Source organism: Clarias gariepinus, chromosome 22, assembly GCF_024256425.1.
Source record: "Clarias gariepinus isolate MV-2021 ecotype Netherlands chromosome 22, CGAR_prim_01v2, whole genome shotgun sequence".
In the NCBI taxonomy this organism is placed as follows: domain Eukaryota; kingdom Metazoa; phylum Chordata; class Actinopteri; order Siluriformes; family Clariidae; genus Clarias; species Clarias gariepinus.
This window is the reverse complement of record NC_071121.1, coordinates 19,174,158-19,198,841: the sequence shown is the minus strand read 5'-3', so window position 1 is coordinate 19,198,841 and position 24,684 is coordinate 19,174,158. Positions and strand designations below refer to the sequence as shown.

At 36.4% G+C, this 24,684-nt stretch overlaps 1 protein-coding gene across 1 annotated transcript; it reads right to left on the bottom strand.

Moving 5' to 3' along the window:
* Positions 1-687: 687 nt before the first annotated feature.
* Positions 688-21,875, bottom strand: racgap1 (Rac GTPase activating protein 1). The gene is made up of 17 exons (XM_053483348.1): positions 21,437-21,875; positions 20,841-20,928; positions 20,291-20,493; positions 19,320-19,462; positions 16,305-16,374; positions 15,714-15,767; positions 15,548-15,625; positions 14,687-14,804; positions 9,040-9,176; positions 8,772-8,936; positions 7,713-7,808; positions 7,417-7,615; positions 7,018-7,123; positions 3,100-3,232; positions 2,758-2,893; positions 2,193-2,304; positions 688-2,068 (listed from the first exon to the last, which is right to left on the bottom strand). Exons 2-17 carry the CDS (start codon positions 20,923-20,925, stop codon positions 1,993-1,995), a joined length of 1,911 nt encoding a protein of 636 aa, XP_053339323.1. The 5' UTR covers positions 20,926-20,928; positions 21,437-21,875; the 3' UTR covers positions 688-1,992.
* Positions 21,876-24,684: the final 2,809 nt, after the last annotated feature.

Below are 24,684 nucleotides of genomic sequence, written 5' to 3'. Positions count from 1 at the left end.
CTTTCTTTCCCATTCTGACATTCAGTGTGGAGTTCAAGAGATTGTCTTGACCAGGACGACACCCCTAACTGCATCGAAGCAACTGCCATGTGATTGGTTGATTAGATAATTGCATTAATGAGAAATTGAACAGGCATTCCTAATAATCCTTTAGGTGAGTGTAAGTACATCATACTGTGCTAAGCGGTTGAGGAATTGATTCCTGCTTCAGGTTTGCATGTTCTCCACATGCTTGGTGAGTTTCATATGGGTACCCAGGTTTCCTTCCACAGTCCAAAGACATGTAGATTAGATTAATTGACATTTTAAAATTTCCTGTCATGTGTGAATGAGTGTATGCATACTTGTTTATTCTGCAATTGACACCCCGTTCAGGGACCACCCTTGGAGAGACTCCAGGCCCCTGTAACCATGAACAGGATAAGCAGAGGAGAGGTACACCGTGCTGCACTATTACATATACATATATATATATATATATATATATATATATATACACACACACATACACACACGTTATAATATGTCATAATATGTTTTATTAATTTTAACCTAGCGCTGATTCATTATACAGTCCCTACTGAGAGTTTTGGACCAGCAAGGACAATTCCTTTTTTGTGCTATACAACAAAGACTCAAAGCATAAGTATGTAAAAAAAGATTAGCTTTAGCTCAACAAGTTCAGCCAATGTTTGTTTAACAAATTTTTGTTTAAACCCACCAATTTTTTTTTATGACTAAAAATTCAGAAACATGTGACTAACAGGTATTTTTGTTGCCCAAATGTGCTTTGTGAGATTGACTGTTTATACAGTTAATAACTGTAAATGTTGATCTTTGATTTGTGCTATGGAATTTGTCTGTAAAGACTGCATTTGGTATTTTAAAAGTATTAACCAACATGGAAACTATAGAGAGCTTTCTATGAAAGCAAAGCAAGGAGGAAAACAGGTAGACTATCACAGCTGTTACAAAACTATTTGGAATAACCAAAATAACCACCTGAAATGTACTAAAAAATAAAGAAATCATTTAAAATATATATTCATACATATCTTTCTGTAACTCATGTTCCACTTTGCCCAGCTCAAGATCTGAAGGCCTGTAGTTTTTAAATACCCCTAAAAATTAGATAAGTAAATGAAACACTAACTTATTCGAAACTAACTTTTTGATCTTGTACAAAAATTGTTCCATAACAGCACAATCATGAATAAAAGTTTAGACCAGGCATATCATTTTCTCCAACAACAAAAACAGGAAATAAAATACTGACAGCTCAAAGGAAAGGCTACTGTGAATGAAGATGATTTAATTGAAAGTTACACACACAAAAAAAAAGAACAAAAAGAGAGATAATGCTCTCTCTAGCATAGCTATAACAGGTACATAATGGTACTTTGTTGGGTTCAAGAGAAAGAAAGAAAAAAAAAAATCAATGAAAGGTAATTTGCTATTTTTATACAATCCAATAATGAGTCAGAATAAGGTACAAAATTATTATTTTTTTTTAAACACAGGTAAATAGCCATGAAATAAAAGAAAATAGCATACTGGGGGAAAGAAACTCCACTATGCATGGCCTCATTTTGTTGATCATCCTCTTACACAACAAAAAGACACAAAGCGAAGCAAATGTTTGCATAGGAATGTGAACTATGCATATTATGAGATTTGCCTAAACTAGCTGATATAAATATATACACAAATATGATAAAAACTGGGATAAAATGTTATCAATTTTGGGCTTCTTAATAAAGAACTCCCCACACACACACTTTGATATAAACGTAGTAGACAATGGAAGTGCATATTTTTGCCTGTCCATGTGTAATCAGTTATAAAAAAAAAATAAAAAATAAAAAATCCAAAACCCCCATCAAAACATAAAAGGGAAAATGATTAAAACATTTGTTGTTCTATACATTGATTGTAAATATTGATTAATTGTGCAGAATACAGTAGCTCTAGAAATCTTTGGCCTTTTGCTGGCTACTTTAGCAGTGGAGAGGCGAAAAAGTTACCCTGGCGACTGAAGCTCACAGCAGATTTACTCTTGCTACCAAACCTATAAAAACAGAGCCAAAATAGTGACGATCAGCTCCTCTGGAATTTGAACTATATAAAACAGTTTCAAAATGTAAATACAAAATACAGTAGATATTAATGAATGATGCCTGAATAACACTTACTTGGGAGTGATGACGCCGAGTGTAGCATTTTTCATACGCTGAGAGAGAGAACTAGAAGATGAAGTCTTGCTCATCTGCTGCTCTGGAGTGGTGAGGGGGCCAAACATGCTCACTGCAAATAATGACAAGTCTGCTAAGGTCAAGCACTATTTATACTGTAAATGCACTGCACAAATTTCTTCATCATGGTTGTGCAAAATTAGGGCATATATAGGTAGAACGAAAAATGAAGTTGTAACAGCCATTGCAGCTGCGCTTCAAGCAACGTGATAAAAAAATTAAAAATAAAAATAATTTAAAAAGTTGTCTTTAATAGACAAAAACCACTACAGCCACCATTTCAGTTAGGTCTCCTTTCAAGCACCATTTCAACTCCAAGCTTTTATGTACATTTCGAAGGTTGTTTATTCCCTAAATAAACTTCATTATTCTCTTTAAATCAACAGGTAGCAATTAATTAACACTAATTGACTAAGTCTTTAGGCTTCTAGACATTTTTAATGAATTAATGACATTTCTGGAGAACATCCCTCTTAAGTTTTTCATTTAATGCAAAACACGATACCTTTTTGGTCTGGAGTGGAATAAACATTGGTGTTCTCAATGATCATGTGATCAGCATGAGCTTGATGGTGGTCCTGCTCCACCATCGTGAATTGGCTCCAGTACTCTGTAGGCAAGCTGAGCAAGCGTTCAACAACCTGAAACAAATGTTTATATTTTTTATTTTATTTAAACAAATATAAACTTTATTTAAAAAAAAATAAAAAAATAAAAAAAAGTCACAGGACAATTGTTCCACTGGATCTGAACAATGACTTCAATATTTAGGACATTATTAGTAGGCATAATATTACTTTTTATTGTATACACAGCACAACATTAGACATTTATTTCTTGCCTCTACCTTAGGTTGTCTCTTTGTGTCCAGCAGAATAGTCATTGGCTGTGGATCAGGTACACCATGACCCACAATAGTAGGTCCAAACACACGAGACAGATTAATCACATCCATTTTAGTATCCGGGCTTTGAGCAACTCTGCAAAAATAAAAATATTTCGCATTGCAGTGTGTACAGTTTTTCTTGGATGAAATTTCGATCAAATAAGAATACCTACCATATCATAATTTTCGCCCAATTTAGCAAAAGTAACATTACTATGGAGTTCTTTTTGTACTGTAGTCCTAATTTGGCAGCACTAAAATACTTTATAGGATTGTTTTTACCTCATTTTCTAGATGTAACTACTGTATCTGTGGACTGCTGGATCTAATAAATTTTCCCATTTTGGGGGTGAGTGAGTGAGTGAGTGAGTAAGTAAGTCAGTCAGTCATAAGGACCTATATGAATTGTTCCATTAGTGTAATACAGAGTAGTGCTGATTTGGAGAGGCCAAGCTCTTTTTTCAATAACTGCATTAGTGCAACAATAACGGTTTAACGTCGGCATGTTAATTGCAGAGGAACAATATATAAGGAAACATTCGGTATTATATATGTCATTTCATTTATTTCAATGTGTATGCTAATGTTTCTGTATTTTTGTTAAAAATTAATATTTTATCAGGCAGTACCTGTCTGGCATTTCTAGTTTCCAGTGTGGAAACAAAGTTGCAAAAGGAAAGATCAATATCGTTCTACGCTTTTTGTTGGTGTGCGGCATTTTGCGATGATCCCTAAATCATTCGTTGCGCCGTAGAAAATAATGGTGTTTATGCTTTTAAACTTGTATAATTTAAGTAGGATGTATCTTAAAGACAATGTAGAGAGGAAATATATCTGGGTATCTTATTCGCGGGTTTATTTACGCAGCTATTGAATTCGGAGTTGCGAATATCAAACTAACTTTACCGCGGACACAAACAGGTGTTATGCGCTAAAGTGCCCCCCTGCCACGGATTGCCCCCCTACATAATCTCTATCAATTATTATATTAGGACATACATTCAAAGGTTTATTATTATCAAATATATTATTACTATTATAATTAACCCTAGGCACGTGACACTCGTCGAGACGATTAATACAAATCCCCCAAAATTATTATTTTATGGCACATTTATTTTGCAGGGGTTTGTCAATGTACAAATAAATTATTTATCACAAATTACACAAAATAAATATTGTTTGTGGTGAAAAATTACAAGAAACGATTTTTATTATAAAATAAGCAATATAAAAAAAAATGTTGTATATGAAAAAAATATATAATTTATATATATTTTCACCTATACAAATTTTTTTTATATTGCTTACTTTATAATTAAATTCATTTGTTATAATTTGTCATTTGTAAACCATAAACCTATGAATTTAGGTGGGCAATCCATGGCCTAGGTCGGGGGCATTTTAGACCATAACACAGTAGCGTACTGTATGTAGTGAGCATAATGACGTCAATGGATACACTTGTTACATGGACCACAAAAAAGCAGGCGATTCAGCACTATCAGCCTAATCAACCAAAAACCCAGCCGAAAGAAAAACATGATGTAGCCTATGTTGCGCTTGGATTCATGGTGGAGACAAAGTAGGAAGACACTTATTGACAACACACCCCAGTCACGTTAATAAGCCACTTAACTTCTTTGAAATAAAGCTCTAGATAAGTGACAAAGTAAGCCTGTTATAACAATTGCACGTGTATTTTATCTGTTTTGAACTTGGTGTTATTTGATCTTACTGGTTTAGAAATAGATTTTTCAATAAATAGTACACTTGGCCGTTTTCGTTATCATTTTGTTGACAAGTGGGGCTTGAAAATTCGCCCACCCCCTTAAGTGGGGAATGACAGAAAATGTTTGAGAACCATAATATAGCAATTTGGACATCCAAACCCTGCAAAGAAACGCCTCATTGTGTTGCATAAAAATGGCTTCACAGGCAAGGATATTGTGGCTACTATGGCTACGTTTACACTGTCAGGTAAATGTGATCCAATTCCGTTTTTTTGCTCATATGTGACACATATCGGATATGTTCTATGTCCATGTAAACAGGGAAAAAAAAAAGCATGCATTCCGATATTTCGAGATCGATTTCAGGCCTCCTTCATATGTGGAAATAAAACAGATATAAATCAGATATGTGTTAATGTGATTGTCGTGTAAACAGACAGATCGGATTTCCTGAGTCACTGTGTTCTGTACGTCATTAAAACTGTGACTTCTTCGCGGTTTAATGACGTAATGTTACTCTCCGGTGGAAGCGCGTGTGGAATTATAACATCGCAGGTGACATGGAAAAGGAAAAGCACCCAGGCCCCCGCCTTTTAATGCTTATTTGGGCTAAATAACATTAAGAAATCAGTATTTGGTGAATGAAGCATATGCGCAGGCTGCAATTATGCGGTTTTTTTCTCCTCCTCCATTTTAAAACCATGGTGACGTTTCGCCAACTTTGCATATATCGCAGAGTGTCGAGCGTACCTCACCTTCGTCTATCTTGGCTAGTGTGTAGCGCAAGAACCTCAAATGGCATGGCAAGTGTAAACACATGTATCGGATATGACTCATAGTTGAAAGACCGTGTAAACAGACTGTCAAAAAAAAAAAAACAGATATGGGCAACAAATCAGAATTAGGCATCAAGACCTGCGGTGTAAACGTAGGTTAAGATTGCACCTAAATCAACAGTTTATAGGATCATCAAGAACTTCAAGGAAAGAGGTTCAATTCTTGTTAAGAAGGCTTCAGGGCGTCCAAGAAAGTCCAGCAAGCGCCAGGATCGTCTCCTAAAAAGGATTCAGCTACGGGATTGGAGTGCAGAGCTTGCTCAGGAATGGCAGCAGGCAGGTGTGAGCGCATCTGCACGCACAGTGAGGCGAAGACTTTTGGAAGATGGCCTGGTGTCAAGAAGGGCAGCAAAGAAGCCACTTCTCTTCAAAAAAAAAACAAAAAACATCAGGGACAGATTAATCTTCTGCAGAAAGTCTGGTGAATGGACTGCTGAGGACTGGGGCAAAGTCATATTCTCCGATGAGGCCTCTTTCCGATTGTTTGGGGCATCTGGAAAAAGGCTTGTCCGGAGAAGAAAAGGTGAACGCTACCATCAGTCCTGTGTCATGCCAACAGTAAAGCATCCTGAGACCATTCATGTGTGGGGTTGCTTCTTCTTCAAGGGAGCGGGCTCACTCACAATTTTGCCCAAAAACACAGCCATGAATAAAGAATGCCAACACTGCAAATACTGACTCTTTGCATAAATGTTATGTAATTGTCGATAAAAGCCTTTGAAACGTATGAAGTGCTTGTAATTACATTTCAGTACATCACAGAAACAACTGAAACAAAGATCTAAAAGCAGTTTAGCAGCAAACTTCATGAAAACTAATATTTGTGCCATTCTCAAAACTTTTGGCCACGACTGAACATTTTCATAGTTTGGAGTATAACCAGTAAACTGACTTCGGTCATGTTCATTTCTGTTTAGTGGAAGTTACGAAGTACAACTTTTAAATTAAACTGAATAAGGTTAATAATAAGGGTTTTAAATCAAATTTTTATATGAAGCACACTGAAATAAGCATACATGTGAGGCAAAATAACCAAGGGATTAAGTAGCTACATAGGCAGAGAAGATAAAAATAGATTTTAAACTCTACCCAAGTTCTTCCAATAATAATTAAAAGATGTACTACGTTATATCATCTAGCAAGCCAGTTTAAGTTTAATGTTGCATTTTATAATTAAGTACTTGTAATTTCCACTTTTGTTTAAAACAGCCTTCGACAAAGCAAATCCATGCCGACACAGCATACAAAATACAAACCAAAGGGTAAACTTCTGTTCTGTGAAAAAAATACCTCACTGTGCTGCTGCCTACCTCTGCAAATGGATGATCAGGAAGGCCAGAGTGTCCCTGTTGGGCTGAGGCAAGTCACTGATAGTTTGGTACATCAGTGCAGTGGAATTGTCTTCATCGGCTACCTCTGAAAATAAACATGGTTACACAATCACCACAAGCTCCAGGTAAAAAATAAATAAAATAAAAAAAATAAAAATACAGTTGTCTGTGCATTCAAACAGGATACAGACTTGGACTAAATAAGCCTAATCGTATATTGCTCCAGAAACATTCTTGGACTAAATAGAAATTTTACTATAACAAAAATACCCTTTGGTACAGAATCCATATAAACTTCATTATTAAAATATAAAATTCTACATATAAAATTCCTGTGGTGTGATAGCCTAATGACATTTTGCTCTAGTTCAGACTCACCTGCTGCATCCATAAAATTACTGTTGAGGCGGAAGGTGAGCAGTGGCTCTTTGAGGTTTCTCAGGAAGTCCTTGAGAAGGCCAGTAATAGCATGAATGTCCTCCACCTTACTTAGCAAAGGAATAGTCTTTCCACGCAAAAACTTCTCTTTCAGTTCCTTCACCATTCGATCAGCACCAGACAGACGGTACAGACCAGTCTAGTAAGAGATCCCAAAAAAACCAAAGCTAATTAAACAAGCTGCAAGAGCTGATTCTGCACTAGTCAAATTATTACAAACTAGTTAACTCACTGACCTCATGTAGACCTCTCTGCTCAATTTCATTCACACAGTGGACCACTAGTGGTGGAATCATGGGGGAAGTGACTGAGACATAGTCTGCAAGAGTGCCCTACAAAACAACATAGTAAATTATTATTAACATCAATACTAGGAACTACAAATGATGAATTTTAAACAAAAAAGTCTGGGAAGCGATTCCGCTCCCTGACAGCCAACACAGAGAGACTGAGGAGGAGCTTCTTCCCGCAGGCGATAAGGTCTCTCAACCACAACCACACCACTATGCAGAACTAACACAATCTTTTCATAATTGACCAAATCAATCAATCTTTTTACATCCATGGACACTATGGACAATTAAAACGCACACCTTCCTTCATATCTACACCACATGTTGTACGTTTACATCCTGGACCATTGCACAAAGACACTTTGTTCTATGCATATTTGCACAACCAGTACAGTATATTTCAATTTGTACAGTATATTTCTATTTTTAGTTCTATTTTTCCTAGCACATTTCTATTTTTAGTTCTATTTTTCCTAGTTTAATTAAATTTTTCCATTTAATTTTCTATAGTATTTCTTTTATTCATATTTATTTCTTATTTGTAAACTTTAATTCTCTTTTAGAGTCAATGGCAGTCGTGTAAGCATTTCACTACATTTCGTACTGTGTATGACTGTGTATGTGACAAATAAAATTTTAATTTGATTTTGAAAAGTATATCCTGCAACACATTTTTAAACAAGTTCAGCACATTTTTCTCATAGCACAGTCATTCCATTCCACAGGACCTTCCAACATTGGAAATAAATGAAATTCATGCAACAGCACCTCATTTTAATTACTAGTGAAAACCAAACTAAACATTGACTCATATTTAAAAGCTGGGGTGATCACGTCCGAAACATTGAGATTCATTTCTTTCAAGTCCTATAAATTCTCTAAGATAAAGATGGTATGAAAATTTATATGTTTTTACTGGACTCGTAGGTATAAAGAATAAATTTACTTTAAACCAATTTTCCAGATTAAAAATAACAACAATAATAATAATAAACATCCTACCTCTCCAATTTTTACTGGTGTCCCAGACATGTTAGGGATGCAGGGCAGGGGACATCGCTCTCGACACTCAGGATGGGTGACCACACGACAGTCCCGGCACTTCAGGGAAATTTTTCCAAACTTGATCCTCTTTCCACAAGGGACACATGACTCGGGCTTTATCACCTAAAAAGCATGTTGAGTTTTTTTTTTTTTTTAAACAGTGATAAAAAAAAGTAAATATTTAAACAATATTAAATTAGTGACATCAATATGACATAGAGCATACCGTTTTGGAAACAAACTCATGCAGACGGACAACTCCATTGGTCTGCGGTGTGCTGGGCTCTGTTCTGATCTCAGTCCGTTTTACTACGTCTACAGACTGCACAGAATCTGTGTCTGCAGTGTCCCAAACCATGGCAGCTAAAGAAAATAGAAGCAGAAAGGACATCACCCCTAATTCAATCAGCCAAGATGAATGCTAATAAATTAAAGATAACCTTACTGTGGACAAATAATAAGTTTAAAAAGAGTCAAGAAATCTCATTTAATTCAAAATCACTCAAACCACAAAGAAAGCTAAAGTTTGTGAAGTAGTAGTGTAAATCACTAAAATGTTGCTTCTGCTGCGTGTGAAGTAGGAGGAGAGGTTAAAGGTGACTGTGGTGCACACAAGATAAAGTACTCCAACATTTGGTTGGTGATATAGCTTCCTGTTTTTGTATTGTTGCTGCGAAAGTTTTGCGTTTGTATTATATAGTTTTTCCGTTTATACAATAATAATATTAATAGCAACTAGTTTTTGTTAAGTTTTTCATACTATTACACTTCAGTTGTCTGTGCTATAAGTTTGTTTGTCTAAGAACAACAAACGGAATTCAGTTCAAAACAACTAAACTCAGGTAAGAGATAATGGATAATATTCAGCATGTTCAATGTGTGGAGTGCAGGATGTTTAGACATTCTTCCTCTGTCGTTAGTGGTAATTTTACTTGTGATAGGTGTGTGTTAGAAAGGCGCTGCTCTCATTTCTTGTAGTATAGCTCAGTCTCAGAGGAGGCCTAGTTAATCGGTGACGATCCAGAGCCCAGGCCACTGGTTCGTCACTCAGGGTTCATCATATTGAGACCCCGAGCTAAGCAAAAATGTAGAAAGACTCAAAGTCTGATTTAGTAATTTAATTAACAAAGACCACAAACTCGAATCACACTGAATGCGCAGCCAGAAGCTAGGACTGTTAAATATTAGATCTCTCGCATCAAAAGCAGTTATTGTTAATGAAATTATCACAGATCAGGAATTTGATATCCTGTTTAATCCAGGTTTCAGGTAAACAGAGTAAAAGTATATGGCTCTAAATGAAGCTAGTCCTCCTGGATACAACTACATACACCAGCGTCGGTTAAATGGTAGAGGAGGAGGCGTCGCAGTTATTTACAATGATAATCTGTCTATCGTACAAAAACATGGACACAAATTCAATTGATTTAAAGGTTATACAGTAACATAAGTGTAGCTACAAATATGCAGTCAGCTCATTCGCTCCCGCTAATCATTTACAGACCTCTAGGGCCATACTCTGAATCTCTTTGTGGATTTGCAGATTTCCTTTTAAACCTAGTCATTTCTGTAGACAAAGTGTTAATTGCTGATGATTTTAATATTCATTTTGAGAATCCAAAAGACCCTCTGCATAGAGCATTTATGTCCATACTGGACACAGTAGGAGCAAATTAGTGTGTAGTAGGACCCACTCATAAAGCAGGTTACACTTTAGATTTAATAATATCTTTTGGATTAAGCATAAGAAATTTATTCACAATTCCACTGTCTAAAATTATATGAGATCATTATCTTGTCTCAATTAAAGTGTGTTATAGTGATAATGGATGCACAGCACCGCGCCACCGTATTAAACGTACATTCACATCAAATACCACGTAGAGCTTTACCAGTAATCTCCAATAGTTAACTTTGATCGGATCACCGTCTGGCCCCACAGAACTCGATCAGGCGAATTATTATTTAGAGTCGACGTTCCGTTATACCTTAGATAATGTAGCTTCAGTTAAAAGAAAAATTATTAGGGATAAGAGACTTGCTCCCTGGTATAACGACCACACACGTACGCACGAAAAAAGACGGCTCGGAAATTAGAACATAAACGGCGTCAAACTAAATTGTTATTGAGCACCCTGAACTATAGAAAAGCTCTTAGTATAGTTAGATCCACATTTCTCCACTCTTATATAACTTATATAATCTTAATAACTTCTTATTTACAATAATAAAATTGTAAATATCAGGCATAAAATTAAGAAACCGGACAATGCAATTGATGCAGATGTTAAACTAACTATGTCACATCAGAACCTAGAATACTTTACTCCCCTTGAAGAGAATGAACTTATTTTACTCATCTCTTCTGCAATTTTATCAACCTGTACATTGGATCCTTTACCGACACATTTTCTTAAACAGATAGTATCAGCAATAACTGAACCCCTGTTGAGAATAATTAATTCCTCACTCAGCATTGGTTATGTTCCAAAACCTTCTAAATTAGCAGTTATTAAACCGATTATTAAGAAACCTGACCTTAATCCCTGTCAGCTGTCCAGTTACAGGCCAATATCAAACCTTCCAATCATTTCTAAGATTCTCGAAAAGATAGTAGTGGAGCAGCTATGCTCATATCTACATCGAAATAGCATACATGAACTGTATCAGTCAGGATTTAGGCCTCATCACAGCACAGAAACAGCACTCGTTAAAGTAGTAAATGACCTCCTATTGGCCTCTGATCAGGGTTGTGCAACTTTGCTTGTATTACTTGACCTCAGGGCAGCTTTTGACACCATTGATCATAGTATTCTTCTTCACAGATTAGAAAATGTAGTAGGAATTAAGGGTACAGCCCTCTCCTGGCTCAGATCCTAGTTGACCGATCGTTATCAGTATGTAGACTTAAATGGCGATGATTCTGCATGCTCTCTAGTAGAGTTTGGTGTTCCACAAAGTACAGTTTAAGGCCCACTGCTTTTTTTCCCCCTTTACATGCTGTGCAACATAATTCGTAAACATGGTATTAGTTTTCATTGTTATGCTGACGACACACAGTTATATGTCACAGAAAAACCAGATGAGAAAAAAGTTGAGCAATGTGTGCAGGACATAAAAGATTGTATGCTAATTAACTTCTTTCTGTATAATCCTGATAAGACAGAAGTTCTAGTCACCGCATTCAGCTAAAAGTAAGATTTTAGATCACACTAACTTTAGATGGCCTTTCTGTTCCATCAAGAGCAACAGTAAAAGACCTCCAGTCTTTTATTTGAAGCTCATGTAGATAATATTACCTTTTTCCCCACTTTCAATGATCACTCAGGTTTGTTGACGGTGAGGTGATTGTTTGCTTTACATCCCAGAGAGCCATCATGTCCGTGTTCCCTCCTGGCTCTGCCTTTTAGTTATGCTGTTATAGTTAGTCCTGCCGGAGTCTCTTCTGCACTCTACACTAAATTTACATCCACATTATACGACTGTGACCATACCTAACTATTATCTCTTCTGCGCTCCCCTCTTCTGTTCTCTCTCTTTTCCCTCTCTTCGCCGAGCTACACATCGTCGTTCCTGAGCTGCCAGTGATTCAGACTCCTCTGCCCTCCAGACCTGTCTTGACTCATCCTGGTGCCCCGCGTCTGGTTGGAGATCTCGTCACATGGACCAGGATAAGTATGTCTCTCTGGGATGCGTCTGGGGATGGTTTCACTCTACCATGAAGATGGTTCTGGCCTCGACTGGTGTTGATAGCTGTTTTTCTGAGGGCTTGACTTGGCTGCAGTTGCTCGATAGTTAAAGACTAGAATTTCCTACAAGTCTACCTGAGTCTCCAATAACTACCTGGACTCCATATTAACATCAATTAACACCAACTGTTATAGCTGAACAGGCTGCCACCTAACACAGTATAAATGCAGATAATTTCCTGCTTTCTGTTTCACCCAAATAAGGATGGGTTCCCTGTTGAGTCTGGGTCCTCTCAAGGTTTCTACTCATTACCATCTCAGGGTTTTTCCTTGGTACTGTCGCCCTCTGCTTGCTCACCAGGGACAATCTGCTCATTTTGCTATGTAGGAAGTGTGATGCAGCCCACTTTTGTAACAAAATGTCTCCTCGATCAAAAAACCGTGATTAATAAAACTGAGCTTTTTTTTTTTTTTTTTTTTACCAATTCAAAGACCTAATTCTTTAACAGACACACAGGGTGGCATGACTATTATATTTACTACTGGATATTAAAGTTACATCAAAAATTAAAGGGGTCATACAGGCCTACATGCACTTTTTTAAGCCGTTTGGACTGAACTGTGTGTTAGGAGAGTGCGTACACAACCACTCTACGATGATAAAGAGCCGCCCAGTGTTTTCTTTTCATTTATTACAATAACACGCCCCTTCTGAAATCAGGCCAATCTCAAATGCCTTGCCGTGTGATGCCACACCGACAGAGGCCGCTCCTACACAAGTTGATTGACACTGGTGTTTTAGCAAAGACCCGAGTGAGAAGAAGCTGTCGGCCATTGTTTTTCGCCGCTGGAGCAAAATGGCGCCTAAGCGAGTGTTGTGTACAGTTGTTGGGTGTAATAGCGAACACAGCAGTCGTCATTCACTACCTAGGGTTAGTGACCTAGGGTACCTACCTAGGGTTAGGTATCTGAGCCACTGAGGTCAGATAATTCAAATCCAAATTCAGTGGCTGAATTTAGTTTTTGAAGCTAACGTCCCCGCTGATTGACCTAAATGCGTTCATGTTTGCGATAATCAATTTTCACCAGACTGCTTTATAAACGCGGGTCAATATAAAGCAGGTTTTACTAGGAAGCTGCTCCTGAAAATCGGCTCTGTACCTGCTTCATCTTCACCAGGCTCAGTGAGTGTAATTCCTTTTACTATGAGTCTTTGCAGATCGCCTTTACTAATAATCACGATGAATGCGGAGTGCAAGTTAACTTATACTCTCATAGAACATGGTTATGGCTTCTTCTCTGTGTACATCCGTCTCTGTATAATCCCTAATCGCCCGTTTATAATAAACAATGCATTAAGGTGATTGTCTAGTTGCAAACTGTGTACGTAGTCGGAAAACTATATTATGCTTACCTTTGTTACGTTAGATGGTTTATAACGATGTCTGTCGAAGATTAAGAAGTCATGTAAACACATCAGTAAACACATCGCGTCCGTATCTCTCTCGGTAAACTTCTCCGGTTTTTGTTGTTGTTGCTCGCGGCAGCGCAACAGCCCGTTAATTCATGCCCATGCAGTGATGAGAAAGACAAATCGAGTCGATGCATGTCCATTCTCTTAATTTCTGCGTTGTCAGGCGATATTACAAACTTCCGCGTAGGTTCCGTACTTAAATCAAACCAAAAACGACTGATAAAAACAGGCTCAGGCTCCATAATCCAGCGTTTTCCAGTTTGGACTGCATTACCCACAAAGCACTGCGTTGTGGGCAATGCTTTGTGGGTAATGCAGTCCAAAGCATTGCCCGCACTGGACTACACTTCCGTGGCTATACCCCACGTGTGTTGTGAAGACACGCCCCACAGAACTGGGGGACGGGCTCAGCAGAGGTCATGAGCATTTAAATTAGCATGTACTGAAACAGGTTGCTGAGAACAGAGCTAGTTTTTACCAGGTAAAAGTAGTGTTTTTTTTTACACAATCCTCTTGAATTTTTAATTAACGTATAATACAAACTTTTCATTAGGACCCTAAAGATCATATTAACATTTAATGAAAAATGGGATGTGTAGGACCTTTAATACATTCGTGTTGATGCGACTGATAACGTTTTAGAGGTCATAAACTTAATATATATAATGAAAAAAAAAAAAAAAAAAAAAATACATGCTGTTTAAACCTACCAGTCTTTCTCCTGCTTCTGGTCCAATAAGGCACAGCCTCAAGAGTGGTGACAGCCTCTATGGGACCTCCATTTTTAGGCACAGTCACTGTGGTCTTGGCCACCAGAGACTCATTCCCCTATGTATACAAGTACACAAACACCTTCATAAATCAACACATAAGTTTGGAGGTTGTGGATAAAATGCACAAATAAAACACACAGAAATAGCAACATTATCACATCAAGTCAAACATGCTATTAGATGTACAGATTTAAATAGCTCTTTATCACTAAAATGAGCAAAACCCATAAGAGAAGTCATAGCAACCTGTACAGTAAGGCTCCATTTACACTGGTTAATAAACATGCATCACTATGAGTGGTGGTGGCTCAGTGTTAATGCTCAGAGTTACTGATCAGAAGGTTAGCAGTTCGAGCCCGAGCTCTGCCAATTCGCTGCTGTTGAGCAAAGCCCTTAACCCTGTTTGTTCCAGGGGAGCTATATAATGGCACACTGCGCTCTGACCTAAGCCTCCTAACAAGTAGCTGGGATATGCAAAGAATAAAGAATTTCACTGTGCAGTAATGTATGTGACGGATAAAGGCTGAACTGAACTAATCATTTCCGAGTACAAGAGGAAATTTGCATTTCAATTAAAATTCTAAAATAATTTTTTTTTTTTATTCTTATAAAATACACTTAACAGACATTTTCGCAAATTTATTCCCAATTTGCGAAGCAGTGACCGTGCAAGAGACCAGGAAAAAAAAAATGTAGCTTTTATTTTTTTTTTTTATTTCAAATTATATTAAACTCTTGTATTTGTAGTTAGTTTGGAGTGCTTAAATAAAGCACTTGGTTTTTAATTAGAAGGCTTACTTTCTCAGAGGAGCGGCCTGTAGATCGAGACCGCTTAGCGGCAGCAGGAGGTCCATCAGTATGGTTTCTCGAGGAGCGCTACAAAATAACAGCCAACTTAGTGATCTTATAACCAGAATAAAACAAAACTAATTTTAAGGTAGGAAGGCAAAAGTCATCAGCTTACTCTCTTCTGTCGTTTCTTTAGTCGGACAGTTCTGACAACAGAAGAATCCCAGTCCTGTGAACAAAATTAACAAACAAAGGGGGGATAAAAAATAAAAAAATAAAATAAAATAAAATAGTAAACATTCATTTATCACACAGCTTGAATTACTGACACAAAGTAACTGGGTTTAGTTGCATCAACGAAGGTTAAACTCCTGGTTGTAATCTATTTCAGTTGTTCTGGTTATATAGAAGATATAGATATTCAGTACTATATAGAAACCTACTGAATAGAAATTTAAGATAATTTCACTAACTTTCCATGTACACACTTGGCTGGAATTCATATAATTTGGGTGGAATTAATTTTATTTATTTTAATATTTCTGCTAAAATTCATAGACTACACTATGCATTTTCCCTCTACGGTTTTGAGGCCAAAATAATGTTGTCATTTTTGCTCTTTTGGTTGCCTTTGATTACTGAAAGCACGATTCAGAACATTGATCATGGACTACTACAAATACCCGATTGTGGGACTATCCCCTCATATTGTTTGAAAAATAGAATTGGTAAATGTTAAAATTGTTCAACAAAGATAACTACTTACCAGTGAATCATCAGTTTTATCATAGCTAATATCTGACAAAATTGAGGCAGATTCATCAATAGTGGTCAGCCTGTAAAGAAAAACAAAACAAAAAACTGTGAAACAACTTTCACTAAGAACATCACTGACTGCTAAGTCTTAATTTTCAGTGTTGATTAATCATGCATTGTTTGATATTTAACAACTTGGTGTCTAAGCTTATTGTATATTTATTCATCTGTGCTTTCTCTATACTTCAAACTGTTAAAATAAATGCACAGCTAGACAGCAGTCAATGACTGTCATATATATATGATGTTTTTTTTTTTAAGTCAGGTGGTCTAGGAATTCCTGATGACGTCCTTTATTTTAATTGGCTCACATGATCAAAACTTTATTAAAGTTTATCGAAACTTTATTAAAGTTTATCAAAACTTTATTAAAGATTAAAGTTCATCTACACCAGTGGTTCTTAAACATTTTCTGTCATTTCCCACTTAAGGGGATGGGCGAATTTTCAAGCCCCACTTGTCAACAAAATGATAACGAAATCGGCCAAGTTTACTATTTACTGTAATATTAATTTCTAAACCAATAAGATCAAATACCACAAAGTTCAAAACACGTGCAATTGTTATAACAGGCTGACTTCGTCACTTATCTAGAGCTTTCTTTTAAAGAAGTCTAGTGGCTTATTAACGTGAATGGGCTGTGTTGTCTCTAAGTGTCTTCCTACTTTGTTGGGTCTCATGCTGTCTGCTGCCAGCGGTTTAAAACACCAAAACACACATGGGTCTCTCCTCTGCCCCCACCATCCCCACCATGAATCCAAACGCAACTTTTTGGTTGATTAGGCTGATAGTGCTGAATCACCTGCTTTTTTGTGGTCCATGTAACAAGTGTATCCATTGACGTCATTATGCTCACTACATACAGTACGCTGGTTTGGGAGCCGGTTTGTGACGGCGGTAAAGTTAGTTTTATATTCGCATCTCCGAATTCAATAGCTGCGTAAATAAACCCGCAAATAAGATACCCATATACATTTCCTCTCTAAATTGTTTTTAAGCTACATCCGCCTTAAATTATACATGTTTAAAAGCATAAACACCATTATTCTCTACAGCGCAACGATTGATTTAGGGATCATCGCAAAATGCTGCACACCAACAAAAAGCGTAGAACGATATTGATCTTCCCATCTGTTCAGCGCCTAAAGGATCAAAAAGCAACTTTATCATCACACTGGAAACTAGAAATGCCAGACTAGAACTGCCTGATAAAATAATAATTTTAACTAAAAATACAGAAACATCAGCATACACATTGGAATAAATAAAATTACATATATAATACCGAATGTTTCCTTGTATATTGTTCCCCTGCAATTAACATGCCGACATTAAACTGTTATTGTTGCACTATGGTTCCACTTTTACTCATGTTATTTTAATTTACTTGTATTAATGATCCATTTCTTTGCGTGATTGTTTAGGTTTGAGTGTCTGATCTTTATTGTCAATATATAAAAGCATGAATTAGAATAGGTACTTTCCTATTATTTTCCACTAATTCCTTCCCTGTCATGTCTGTATACCCCACTAGTGGGGCGCGCCCCACACTTTGAGAACCACGGATCTAGATAATGGCAATTCACTGCAAAGACAAAGTAACCATTTTTAAAAAAGAACTTACATTTAATGTGAATTGGGTTTTTCACTGGGTAAATTTTATTTTAATCTGACCTGTGCTTATGTGCTTTAGGTGAAAATGCAGCAAGCATTTTCTCAGGAAACACATCAGTGTAGCAGGAGTTAAAAATATTAGCGTTAGCACATATTTGTAAAAAAAGATAAGGCTATAAAATGCTGTAGTGTTACTCTGACCGTGTACACTCATTACTAGTGGTGTAACAGATCTAAATTGGTCCATGACCCAAATCCATCACTCCCCACAGTTTGGTTGGCAACCCACAACAATATATTTAGGTCCATTTCTGGGTAAAAAATTTATTTGTGTAGTCCAACTATATATGCATTAAGGCTAAAACAATTCCTCGAGTAACTTGACTAATTCCTCTTGTAATTTGATTACAAAAAAGAATTATTGAGGCAAATCTTCTGCCTCAAAGCTTCTTTTAATTAATTTTAAAAGCTTGCGCAATTATTTGTTCGGTGTGACACAGAGCGCTTTCGAATGCAAGCCGCCAGTAAACACCAACGAAGAAGCAGCGCTTGTGTCACCCACAAAGCAGAAGAAGATGCAAACAGTTACCTGTGTATTAATTTGAGGGAGCATTCTGTTGCGGGCTCCAAAATGAAAGGGAGCAATAAAAATATCAGCAAGGAAAAGAAGAAAACTTTTTAGTTGAAAGTTAAGTTGCACAACTTGTTTTTGTATAATTATTTATTTTAATGTTTGTCTTATTTTTTTTTTTTTATACTTAAAGTCATTTGAAATACCTTTTTTTGTTTTTGCATCTGGGAAAAGGCTTTAAAATAAGAATGTATAGCACTGTAATGCACTTAATTCATCTCAGTCAACTTTAAGCTATTCCTTATATTGTGAATAATGACAATTAAGTGTGATTAACCAATTAATCTTTGTTTCTTCTACATATTTTACATGGCTGTTTATAATTAAGCAAAAGTACATTTTATCTGATTCCTCGATTAAATTTTTGGTAGAATACTTGATTATTAAAATATTAGAAAGCTCCAGCCTAATATGCATCTACTTTGAGTATGAAATATTTTATCTTTGTAAACAAACATTTTAAAATGTTTTTATTAAAGAGAAAATGTCCAAAACTTTCTTTCTTTAAGGTGTTCCCCCCAATTTTGCATTTTTGTAGAGATCCAAAGTCCAATCAGTAAGCTCCCGAGCAACACAATTTTTTTTTCTTCTGATTGGCCTATCCAACAAGTATTCTTCTTTTGGCCACACAATTGTTCAGTCCCAATTCTCTTTTCGTCACATTGTGCACATGGACATTTGCCAGTCAGTGCACATTTTTGTACAATTAGCCCCACTTACCTTCGGCTGCTGTTGAGATTGGCAGGTGCTTGTGAGCGTGCGTTGAGGAATGCTAGAGCTGATCGCTGCTCATCGTTTAACTGGATACTGGTACTAGAACCCTCGGTGACCAGAAGATCTCGAATTAGTTGAATCTGACGATCCTGCATACAAAAGAGAAAACTGGTATTACCATATCCAAGTGCTCAATAAGAGACAGGTCTAAGATGCTTTGATTGTCAGGACAACAGGAGAAGGTTTAAACCTTTTGAGTCTACAAATGTAAAGTGAATTTAAAGCTGCTCTTAGTAAAATACAACTACCTGAGACAGCTATTTAAATTCAACATAAAAATGTTCTGTTGCTCCTTAGAAATGCTGCACAATTAATCGTACAGACATAGTAACTTGATAAATCTGTCCAAACAAAAGCCTCAATTATCAGTATATTGCTTTAAACCAGTAGTGTACATGTTTTGGTGATCAGGAAAGGGTAATTTGGTGCTTTTTGCATACTAAAGCATGTGCAGGGGCCAAATAAGAAATGAGAAAGCAATGCCAAATAAGAAAATATTATAAAACTGCTTTGCGACAATGTAAATTAAATTAAATTTAATATTACTTCTCAAAGGTCATGGTGGCCATTTTGTAAAAAAAAAAAAAAAAGGATTTTAGAAACAAATAAACACATGAAAGTCTTCATGCATCACTTCTAGTGCCATTAGTTTTTTAAGTCTATACAAAAACAAACAATGTTCAAAAGCTAGCACCCATCTTTTAAAAATGTAAACTTTATTTATTTTTAATCAGACTGTAGCCAGTCTTAATATTAGGCAAATACAACGTTAGATGAACAACACAGAAATTTTACATAGTGCCATGATTTAACAAAAGTGAAGCCAAAAGGTCGGCAATACCAAGTCCCCCCCATGATTCAATAGCTTGTGTGGGTGGGTGTGTGTGTGTGTACATGATTGAATACTAAGCCCCTACCAATTTTTCACAGTCTGATTCAGCTTTTTGTCGTCTGCGGATTTCTACGTCCACTTGGTTGCGAGCATGTTTTAGCTTGACCTCCAGCGCACCTCTCTCCGTTTCTGCCTTGGCAAGCACCTCTTTACAAGATGCCAACTCCTGCTCCACTCTCAGCCATTTACGTCGACAGTCCTCAAAATTCAGTGCCATCTGAATGAACTCTAAAATGTGCAAATAATGTCAGAGTCAGTGATGTTCAGCTAGTGTGCTGGTTATACAGGAGTTTGCTTAGTCATGCGACAGGGATTTATTCAAACTTCATTAATGAAAACACAATAATAATAATACAAAAACACAGCATATAAGAAATGCCAACTTAATCATAATATGCTTACTCAGTGTAAAGTTCAGGAATAAAAACCTCAATAGCTAAAATACATAACATTTATAAATAATGAGCAAAAGCTGCATAATGTTATGGGATGAAGTACAGTTTTATATTTGCTGAAAGAAATGCTGTTTTAGATGTATTAACGTGTAAAAACTGTATAACAGTGGGCTTACTTACGGGGCTCAATACTGTCATTGAGGACGTCGACATGGGCTCGAAGATTCTCAAACAAGCTGTAAAGGTTGATTACAGCGGGCTCCATGATCTGCTTTTAAGAAAAGGACCCAAACAAAATAAATGAACGGCTCCTGAAACCGCCAGGGAAAACGGCTTACAAAACAACGCTATTGTTTGAGAAACGCATCATTCTTCTAGTAAATAGAGTAGATCATTTGGGGCACTGATACAACGGGAATAAAGTCTGATGAATTAATCAGGATCTAGAAATCTATCACGATTAAGCGAAATGCAGGAAAAACGTTAAAAAAAAAAAGTTCAGTTATATAAAAACACAGCTTCCAAATCCATTAACTTATCAATTTCATTATTTACCGAGCTCAGCAACCTAAACTAACTTAATCTAGATTAGGTCAACTAATAGTTCTGACTTAAATATTGACATTCATCTGCCATATACCAGGTATTGTATATGCAAATGCGGTTATATTAAGTCGCTACGCTGTTTGCGCCACAAAACACAATTAATAACGCGAGAACAACTATTCGCTCATTAAATAAACGAAGCTTAAAATGATGAAAATGCAATAACTTACAAAACTGTCACGTCTTCGTCAGCTGGTCAGTGTTTTAGAGGATTTTTGAAAAAGGATTTGGGTGTCCACCTTTAATGCTCCATCTGACTGTCCACCGTTGCGGCCGTTGTTAGCAGTTTAGCATTAGTAACAGTGTGGTTGTAGTTCAAATTTGCCCGCTAGCCAATGAGGATTGAGTCGCGCTGACGTCGCGATGACGTAAACGCACAGGCTGTGTTCCGATCGGCTTGAAGTTGCCTGAGAATTACTGCACAGGGTGCAAACCGCCGAGCGTCGAGCGAAACAGCACAGTTCAAAGGGAACAGTGAATGGTGTAGAGAACAAGTGAACAATAGGTTTTCATTTCACTGGAAGTGGACATGACTAAATGTTCCCATCAGTCATTGCGCCTCGCTGGAGAGAAAAAAAATGGGGCTTGACAAGGAATTTATAAATCTAACGTATTATCATTATTATGGAGTTGTTGTTGTTGGTCTTCCGGCTGCTCCCGGCAAGGGGTCGCCACAGCGGAATACCCAGTCCGCACAACAACTTGGCACTGGTTTTACGCCGGATGCCCTTCCTGACACATCCCTCCCATTTATCATTATTATAGAGTAGAACATAATATTAATATGACAATAATTTTAATTTAATCATCAAATCCCTGGTATTATATAGACTAGTAACCTATTATATAGGCTAAAAAACTGCACAATATTAATTTCACTGTCCACAGATAACAGAACAAACTTGTAACAAACTTATAAATAAATAAATAAAAAAGGAAGAAAAAATAACTAAATGGGAGAAAATGGGAGTCTTTTATTGACCAAATCTAAATATCGAGACAACAACAGAATATCCACTGATCATGGACTACTGTTTAAAGTACACTGTGGAATGAAATGCAGTATAGTATACCATACTGTTTACACTGAGCTATATTTTTTACTATTATGTCTCATTTTATATACTGTATAGCGAGAGAAAGGAGACAGTGAATCTACTGTGTTTGAAAACTATTTTTTAAAAATAATAGTCAATCACTAGTACAAATTATTAATTATTAGTAAATATGCACTAATTTATGTTTCAGTATGTGTTGTGTTCTGATCTGAAGCACAGGAAAATCTACCATAATTGAGACCTCGACAGAATCTTCTCAGCCTGTAAAATTTAAAGGTGGTTTTAAACGACAGATGCCAATCCGGCACAGATAATGTATACACACAAACACTCACACAACAAAAGCAGTTTGACCTAATATGCATGTCAGTGGGTTATGGGAGGCTACCCATTTTTAAAAAAAAAAAAATCTACCAAACATGGGGAGAGAACCTGCAAACTCCACATACACAGACCCAAGGAAGAAATCAGTCCCTCGACCCTGAAGATGCAAGGCCACAGCACTAACCATGAAACCTTTCCAAGTATCACTTCAAGTTTATTTTATTAATGGACATTGTCACAAAGCACCGTTACACTGTAATTTAAATAATCAGGAACGTAATATCTGACATAGATAAAGGTTCTGGCAAAAATTAATTCAGTAGGATAGGGCCCTGATGCTGCTAGAGACTGTGCTACACTCTAATGTATTTATAAGCTATTAATAACATAATATACCGATAAAACATGCTGTATTGTAATGTATTACTAAATCTTTCATTATTCTATTACTCTTATATTGCATATATTTATAATGTAGTTAAAAGACTGATTACCAATGTGGATTTCTTTGTTGATTCTGATTATTATTTTTCCTGATGATTAATTCTTACCTAAAGATGCACTATTCCAAGTTTTTCTTTTCAAAAACATGAAAGTGCTGTGTATTGACCTGGAACACAGAAAAACTACAGTGATGGGCTGCAGACAGAAAAAGGAACAACCATGTAAAAAAAACTTCTGCACATGTTTAAAAAATATTTTAAATTTTATTTAAAAATATACTACGTAAAGACATCTCCACAAGTAATTAAGTACCAAATCCAAGTTTGACATAAGTTTTTGCAAATATTCATGACAATTAATTTTTTTCTCATTATAAAAGTTCTGTATATAAGTCAATTTAGTTCACATACCTGTAAGCATAACTAACACACACTAACAAGTTATATTGCATCACAGTCACCTATAGATATCTCTTTCTCTCCCTAACAACTACCGAGATTCTACTGTACTAACTGCAGTAAAAAAACAGCAAAAAAAACTTTATTGTATAACACATAGCTCAATAACACCCGAATATAAAAAAATGACTCCCTGAAATCATTTGCAAAATGTAAACATTACTGTATGTTGTTTCATGCAGAAAGACTCCAGCTCCACTGTTATATTTGTTTACTGAACAAGCTGTTTACTGAACAAGCTGGCCACATTAATATGGCAGACAAGTTGAATTACAGTATTTATGAGCGTCCCAGTGCAACAGAATATGGTCTGTCTACAGCAATAGTTATTTTTTTGGGCTGAAACGAAATAAGTGTAAAAATGTGTCATTAAATGTCATTAAAACTTTGGTTAGACACTTCCTTGCGTGTTCTTGACACCTTTTAGCATTTAATATCAAGAACTTGACCTAATTTAATTTTCTGCATATTTTTTTAACTCTTGATTTCACTTGGCACTCCATAAATCACACACATTATACCTGCATTGTTTTCTCCTGGTACATGAATATCCACAGGATATTTATTCTAAGATTTAAGAGATTTTGTTCGACATCTTGTTTATTAATTCATTAGCAAGAGCTTTAGCATAAAGAAAACGTCTTCTTCTTTATTATTTACCGGCGGTTTGAATTCATTAGGTTGGTTACATTACTGCCATCTGCAGGTCTCATTCTCCCTCATCTCTTAAAGATGATTTTCCAGACCAGCCCTTTCTTAAAATCATCTAATGCATCCTTCCCTGATCTTGTCTTAATTTGTTCTGTCTTAAACTCTTTGTCTGCTTTATCTGGCACTTTTACACACTCTTGAAACATCTTCTCAACGCATTTCCTCTCAGTACCACTCAGCATCACCGTCATCTATAGATCTCTCTCTCTCCCTAGCTTCCCTGTCCTTTACACATATTATCTCATTTTTTAAGGTTTCTGCAAGTTTAATTGGATTTAGTCATATGGCTCAATCACCTTCGTTCAGTTTGATTAACACCTTTTAATATTAACTGCATACTTGTCTTTTTTGTTAGTTTGTTTATACACCAAGACTCCTCTTCACTGGCTACATTTTATGTTTTTTTTTCTTCCATCGGCTTTA

Coding starts and splice junctions, on each gene's coding strand:
- racgap1 (XM_053483348.1), bottom strand. CDS start 20,925: ATGGAGCCCGCTGTAATCAACCTTTACAGCTTGTTTGAGAATCTTCGA. Junction 20,494..20,840: donor CAATGACAGTATTGAGCCCC/GTAAGTAAGCCC, acceptor TGCACATTTTAG/AGTTCATTCAGATGGCACTG. Junction 9,177..14,686: donor CAGAAGCAGGAGAAAGACTG/GTAGGTTTAAAC, acceptor TATTTTCTTTAG/CTGCCATGGTTTGGGACACT.